The sequence below is a fragment of the Archocentrus centrarchus genome, chromosome 2 (assembly GCF_007364275.1).
Source record: "Archocentrus centrarchus isolate MPI-CPG fArcCen1 chromosome 2, fArcCen1, whole genome shotgun sequence".
Classification (NCBI taxonomy): Eukaryota; Metazoa; Chordata; class Actinopteri; order Cichliformes; family Cichlidae; genus Archocentrus; species Archocentrus centrarchus.
In genome coordinates, this window is record NC_044347.1 from 20,198,934 (window position 1) to 20,206,867 (window position 7,934).

The 7,934-nt window shown below is 43.7% G+C and overlaps 1 protein-coding gene across 1 annotated transcript; it reads right to left on the reverse strand.

Moving 5' to 3' along the window:
• Positions 1–1,853: 1,853 nt before the first annotated feature.
• LOC115798909 (interferon-induced protein 44-like) lies at positions 1,854–6,549 on the reverse strand. Its single transcript, XM_030755925.1, has 6 exons — positions 6,425–6,549; positions 3,461–3,656; positions 3,104–3,256; positions 2,831–3,002; positions 2,628–2,728; positions 1,854–2,177 (listed from the first exon to the last, which is right to left on the reverse strand). The coding sequence occupies exons 1-6, from the start codon at positions 6,547–6,549 to the stop codon at positions 1,995–1,997; spliced, it is 930 nt and encodes a 309-aa protein (XP_030611785.1). The 3' UTR covers positions 1,854–1,994.
• Between the last annotated feature and the right edge of the window lie 1,385 nt (positions 6,550–7,934).

The window sequence follows — 7,934 nt, forward strand, 5'->3', positions numbered from 1 at the left end:
TGAGTCTGGTTGTGCGTTTAACCATGTTGATACTGCCCATTTCCTCTCCATGTGGTGCCCTTAAGAGGGATATTATTTTTCGTTCTGGTTTAGTCGCCAATGACCAAACCCTGAACCAGAATTACTGGGTTTCAGGATTACTAGTACTGTAGCTGGCAGCTATTGCCTGACCTGACGTCCCTTATTTGTGCTGTTATGGTAATAAAAAATTACACTTATTTACTTCGTTTTGCTCTATCTTCTATATTATTTTCATTTTTTTCTACAGAGCTCTACAGTGCAAAATATTTTGAGGATATATAGACAGGATGGATAAAAGTACCCTGCTAACACAGTTATGGCCGTATTTTCAAATAAAATGCACAGGAAGCAGTTTTAGTACAATAGAGTGTATGTGCTAACAGGAATATCTGCTGCATTGGTTATACAGTATTAACTTATTTTTCAATCTGCCCATCCTCCTTAAAAGATCATTCATCAACACAAGCCTGTAAATACATATGACCTGTGACTTCCAATCTGCCACCACCCAAGGGATTTTAACATCTGTGCTCTGATGCTGTCAAAAGAAGGTAAACTTTGAAGGATGAACGATTAGTCTGGTTCGGGCTTGTATGGCTTCCTGGGTGCGTCTATGGGTTTATGACGTAAGGCAGTGGTTCCTAAAGTTAAGGGGTCCCACTCTAGAAAGTGATGTATTTCTTTAAAAATGTGATTAAAAAAACATAAAGATAGGCTGTTGGCTATAAATTGCAAATATTACCCAGTCACATGTAAAGTGCTAATGCCAATATGTGACACAAATGTCAAAACAAGAACAGTAAATTTAGGTCAAAATAATGAGTACTATCACAAACTAACCACCTCATAATACCAGTTTTAATTCACTTATAAATAATTACATGCACATACTTGTGCGTAATTTCAACCTGAATTTATATTACCGCAGCCCCCTGCAGTACCTTCCCAGCCCACCAGGAGGCCACACCCCACACTTTGGGAACCACTGACATATGAAATAAATGTGACTGAAAAGCATTCCTTAAAAATGAAAATAATTATTTAAATATTATTATTATGATTATTTTTGTGATTGTATTTACCTGAACATGTTGGAATTACAAAGATGAGAGAGCTACAAAAATGTCATAACATTATCAATGTTATGTTAACATTATCAGTGATGATGAATGACTAAACACACACTCTCTCTGGTCAGACTTCATTATTTTAATGAACAAATTTAATTAAAGTTCTGGTAACAAGAAACAAACTCAACAGGTCACAGTCTGCCTGTATTCCTTCTAAATCAGCACATCTCCACTGACCCTCCATCTGTGCACGTGTGTCTTTTTAGCTTTTGATCTTCTCTCAGGAACATTTGGATTCACTGTGTTCATGCAGTCTTACATCGAAGGTTGTAATGACTTTTTTGAGTTATGAAAAAGAGAGCAGTTTACATGCATGTGTACATACAATAAAGACCAAAAAGTATATGTGTTGATTTTCTTGTAGAAACAGGGTTCTAGCCGGTAGCTGATTGCATCCACAACTATACATCCACAGGAATTGTGATTACCGTGTAGGCTTCAGAGGTGATTTGCGGTTACTTGCAAAGACTTGAGGCAGAAGTCTAATTCAGGCCTAATAATGGTTCACCATCACTCAATTAGCAAGTGGTTGTGGCATTTAACTAATTAATATTTGCAAGCTATTGTGAATTAGCTAACCCTAAACCCCCTCCCCCAGATGCACCAGGCTGAATTTTTTTTCTGGTTAGAACCCTGAGAAGTATTGTTAATCAAACTTAAGATGAAAAACTTTAAGTTCATTTTAATATAGTTTGCAAAGGAAAAAAGTTACATAAAATAAGAAGCAGACAAAAATCATTATGTTACAGGTTCTGACAAAAATAACATGTTGTAACTGTGATTGTAACTATGGCAATTCAAAACCACCCGAAGAGTAACTGTAGCTACTTACATCTTCTTTTTCTATGCCTCAGGTGGTCCTGAGTCTAAGTCATTCAGGTAGTCCTCTCCATAGTCGATGATCTTTCTCAGTGCACTCAGTATCATTGAATCCATGTCGTCATCCGTGTCAATTTCCGTGTGGTAGTTCTTCATGAGAAAGATGCAGTTCATTGGAAGACCCAGGTCTGTGCTCACTTTTTCCATCTAAGTTTAAACAATATTATATTTTAGAAAACTGAAACTATATTCTTGCATTAGTGCAGTGTTTTTCAAACTGTGGGTCACGACAGGTGGGGTGTGAATGATCTGGATAAAGGTCATATGGATAAAATGTTGAACATTGGATTAATTAATAATTAAATGTTAGCAGGTACACTGGTACAGCAACTAGCAAAACTTTCCACCATCTGCCCCATCCTGCAGTGTGAAAACATTTTTTCCGTGAAAATGGGGCATGACGGAAAATGTTTGAGAACCAATGCATTAGTGACATACAAGCATAAATTAGTTATTGACTTACTGAAATATTTGTACTGATTCTAACTGAGGTTTCTGTACAAATATAGTGAAATGTGCAGCTAAATTTCAGATGTTACATTAATGTGCAAACTGTCTACAAGCTCAACGAGCTACAAGTTACTTCTTGGAACATACCTGCTTAATCAAGTACTTGCTCTTGTAGGCATTCTTTATGTCTTTTTTGACTTCAGGACAGGCTTCATCAATTTTAGTGATCACAGCTATTTGAGGGATCCCTGCCAATATAGAAACCAATGCAATAATTTTATGTTTTCTATGTTTTCTACTATTTGAAATTGTGACATAAAAAGTGCTCTTTGACCAACATCTGCTCTCACCTTTGTTACGAGCTGCTAATCTGACATCCTTCATCTTCTCCATTGTTTCATAATCGATTAAGCTCACTGTGTTGGCGGGAACAACGAAAACCAGAACGTGGGTTTTGTCACTTTCAGTGGGGGAACTGTTGTAGTTCGGGTCCTTTTTGAGTAAGGGAGATGCGGGATTGAACTGAGAAAAAAATTAAACTCAGTGAAATCTTTTCGAATGATGCAGTTTCTGTATCACTGTGTACAAGCATCTGATAAGGAGTAAGAATGCTGCTGTCATACCCTGTAACCTTCTTTTACACATCCACTGATGGCAAGTTTGATGTCATCCATATGAATTCCTCTGTTAGTGCCTTTCTCAAGGCCCATGGTGTCAGTGAAGACAAAAGGGTAAAAAATTCCTGGCTTTCCCTTTTGAATTTTATATGTTCTACACTGTAAATAAAAAATGTAGTTTTGTTATATTAGTACCATAAACTGACGACGCTACACAGTTTGAATAATTTACACGAGTTGTACCAACTATTGTTTGTTCTTTTTCTAGTTCAATGCAGTTACCACTACAGTGCAGTGGAGACATTAGTTTTCACACAAACAGTAACTGTACTAACAATGGTTGCATCCTCAGGTAATACATACCTCAATGGTGAAACTGTCACCAGAGTTGTTTGCTGCCAGAGCACGAGCCGCGATTTTGCCTCTTAACACACTGTCGACAGAGTTGATGAAGCTGGACTTTCCAGCACCTGGTGGTCCATGAAGCATAATTCTGAGATGCTGGACATCTTTGTGAGGCTTATAATCTCTCACAAGCTGCAGGTTTCTCTCTCTCTGACTGTTCATTAAGCAGATTACAATAGGTTTTAGTGTGCAATTACAGTTTACCATTACATAACAGTGTAGTGAACAAGTAACACAAGAAACAAAACACTTCACAGGTGTACTAAGAAACAAGATTAACATAGCTGGGTTTGCATTAGCTGGCTTGGTAACACCTAAAAACACAGTCACAGAAAATTAGTCTGATGATTAATTTCAGTATTACTGATAACTGAAGCTTTCTGTTTAGGTGTGTGGGGTTATATAAAAGGGGACCTTTGACATGTAACTCCTTGGACTGACCATCAGAGACATGACAGGAAAGGTGATAATGATCCCAGCACTGTGGCTTACTTTAGAGGTGTGAATCTTTCTACTGATACATTTACACATTATACACTGCATTGTTGTTCCATACATTGTTCCACAGCCAAATGACAAGCATGTGGACGTCACATTAGCCACATCAAGTTAAATTCATTTAAATTCTGTAATCTCCTCCGTGAATCGCCACCTTATTGTGGCGGAGGGGTTTGTGTGTCCCAGTGATCCCAGGAGCTATGTTGTTCGGGGGCTTGTCCCCCTGGTATGGTCTCCGATGGCAAATTGGTCCTGAGTGAGGGGCCAGACAAAGAGCTGTTCAGAAGGCTCCCATGGAAATACCAACAAGGGAACTGTTTACCCTGCCCGGGATAGGGTTACTGGGGCCCCACCCTGGAGCCACGCCTGGGGATAGAGCTCAAGGGAGAGCGTCTGGTGGCCGGGCATTAGCCTGTGGTGCCCAGCCGGGCACAGCCCGAAGAGATGACATGGGCCTGCCCTCCTGTAGACCCACCACCAGCAGGAGGCATCGTAGGGGTTGGGTGCAGTATGTGTCAGGTGGTGGCTAAGGACGGAGGCCTGATCCCCGGATACTGAGACTTACTATTGGGACATGGAATGTCTTCTCTCTGGTGGGGAAGGAGCCTGAGGTAGTGCATGAGGTTGAGAGATACCAGCTAGCTATAGTTGGGCTCACCTCAACGCATGGCCTGGGTTCCAGAATAAGTCTCTTGGAGAGGGGCTGGACTCTGTTCCAATCTGGAGTTGCCCTCAGTGAGAGACAGAAGCTTTGGTGGGTATTCTTCTATCTCCCTGGCTTGCTGCCTGTAAGTTGGCATTTTCACCAGTGGACGAGTGGGTTGTTTCACTGTGCCTTCGGGCCAGGAAACGGGTCCTCACTGTTGTTTGCGCTTATGCGCCAAATGACAGTTCAGAGCACCCACCCTTTTTGGAGTCGCTGGGCAGGGTGCTCCATCCGGTGACTCCATCGTCTTGCTAGGAGACTTCAGTGCTCACATGGGCAAAGACATCATGCCCCTCCAATAAGACCTGGAGGGGCATGATTGGGAGGAACGGCCTGCCCGATCTGAACCCGAATGGTGTCTTGTTATTGGACTTCTGTGCAAACCACAGCTTGTCCATAATGAACACCATGTTTGAACATAAGGATGTCCATAAGTGCATTTGGTACCAGGACACCCTAGGTTGCAGATGGTTGAATTTGTAATCATATCACCAGATCTGAGGCCGTATGCTCTGGACACTCGGGTGAAGAGAGGAGCTGAGCTGTCAACTGATCACAACCTGGTGGTGAGTTGGATCAGGTTGTGGGCGAAGATGCTGGACAGACCTGGCGCACCTAAACGTGTTGTGAGGGTGCACTGGGAGTGCCTGGCAGAAGCCCCAGTCCACGAGATCTTCAACTCCCACCTCCAGCAGAATTTCGACACCATTCCGAGAGGGGCTGAGGACACTAAGTCTGAATGGACCATGTTCCGCACCTCCATTGTTGAGGCTGCTTCTCAAAGCTGTGGCTGCAAGGTGGTTGGTGCCTGTTGTGGTGGTAACCCCCGAACCAGATGGTGGTCATTGGAGGTGAAGGGAGCCATCAACCTGAAGAAGGAGTGGGTGGAGTGCTGCTGACTTCAACTGAGGCTATAGTCGGGCGGTGGAAGGAAAAACCTTCTGAATCCCACTGACACTCCTTCTGTAGTGGAAGCAGAGTCTGGGGACAAGGGAGATGACTCTTCCATCATTAGGGGTGAGGTCACTGAGGTGGTTAAAGAACTCCTTGGTGGCAGGGCCCCTGGGGTGGAGAATATTTGCCCTGAGTTCCTGAAGGCTCTGGATGCTGTAGGGCTGTCTTGGTTGACATGCTTCTGCAACATCACGTGGAGATCTGGGGCAGTGCGACTGGATTGGCAGACCAGGGTGGTGGTCCCCATCTTTAAGAAGGGAGACCGGAGGGTGTGCACCAACTTTCGAGGGATCACACTCCACAGCTTCCCCAGTAAGGTCTATGCCAGGGTGTAGGAAAGGAGGGTCCGCCCTTTAGTCGAACCTTGGATCCAAGAGGAACTACGCGGTTTTCATCCTGGTAATGGAACAGTGGACCAGCTCTTTATCCTCTCGAGGATATTTGAGTGTGGGTGAGAGTGTGCCCAACCAGTCCACATGGGTTTTGTGGACTTGGAGAAGGCATTCGACCGTGTCCCTCGGGGTATCCTGTGGGAGGTCCTGCGAGAGTATGGGGTGTCTGACCCGTTATTGCAGGCCATTCAGTCCCTGTACAACTGCAGTGAGAGCTTGGTCCATATAGCCGGCAATAAGTCAGACTTGTTTCCTGTGGGTGTTGGATTTTGCCAGGGCTGCTCTAAACAGAATCTCACTGATTCTGTTCATAATTTTTATGGACAGAATTTCTAGGCTTCTTCCTCGGTGGCCTCAGAATCTTGTCTCTACTCTTTGCGGATAATGCGGTCCTGTTTGGCTTCATCAGGTGGTGGCCTCCAGTTCGCAGCAGAAGGGTTCACAGCCGAGCGTGAATTGGCTGGCATGAGAGTCAGCACCTCTAAGTCTGAGGCCATGGTCCTTAGCTGGAAAAGGGTGGAGTGCCCTCTCCGGCTCAGGGACGAGTTTCTAACCCAGGTGGAGGAGTTCAAGTATATCGGGGTGATGGGAGAAGGGAGCGGGAGATCGACAGATGGATCAGGGCTGCTTCTGCAGTGATGATGCTGCACCAGTCTGTCGTGGTGAAGAGGGAGCTGAGTGTAAAAGTGAAGCTGTCGATTTACCGGTCGATCTATGCTCCTTCCCTCACCTATGGTCACGAGCTTTGGATAGTGACTGAAAGAATAAGACTGTGAATACAAGCGGCAGAAATGAGCTTCCGCCGAAGGGTGGCTGGCCTCTTTCTTAGAGATAGGGTGAGGAGTGCGGCCATTTGGGAGGGGCTCAGAGTAGAGCCTCTGCTCCTCCACATCGAGAGGAGCCAGTTGAGGTGGCTGGCTAGGATGGCTCCTGGGTGCCTCTTGGGTGAGGTGCTCTGGGAATGTTTCACCAGGAGGAGGACCTGGGGTAGACCCAGAACATGCTGGAGAGATTATATCTCTCAGTTGGCCTGGGAACACCTTGGGGTCCCTCCGGGTGAGCTGGTGGAGGTGACTGGGGAGAGGGAAGCCTGGGCTTCTCTGCTTAGGCTGCTGCCCCCGTGACCCAGCCCCTGATAAAGATAAGGATGGATGGATTCTCTGTAATAAATATCCAAATAAACCACTCAGTTTTTTTAGTGGCTGCAGTTTCAGCAGTGTGAAATTACAAATAAGCATTTCCGAATCTGTGACATTGTGACTCAGCAGTTTGTGCTGCTGTAATTTTACCAAACAGTTATTACAGCTCGACAAGTTGCACATATAAAATGTAGGCCTTCAGCACAGAGTCTGTCAGATATAGAGCATTTTGTCAGGAAATGAATCAGAAAGTGTGGCACTCACTGATGATTTTAAAGCAAAGGTCTGAACATTAAGCATGAGTTAACACAATGATCAAACCAGGTAAAAAAAAAGACTGAACTTCATGACACTGAGCACTGTGACTCTAGGATTAACACAGAGTTAGTGAAATTAAAGGGTTAGCCTTGCTAATTCTAGTACACCTCTTTAAGGAACCACACTTAATACTCACTTCCACTGTATGTTCCTCAGTGGCTTCTGTAAAACTGTAAAGTGAACATGTTAATTGTATGAATCACACTGGAAGGGTAACATTTTAAATTAATTATACATCATTATGTGTTCATTTTATCTTTGAGGTAGAAAATATTGTTTCTTATTTTAAATATCTTACGAGGTGGAGGAGGAGGAGGAGGAGGAACTGCAATTGAAATAAGACAAGGTAGCAGCATGTTAACAACAGTTTCCATTATTAGCTATTTTATAATATTAGTTATATAATGTATGAGGTGTAAATTTGC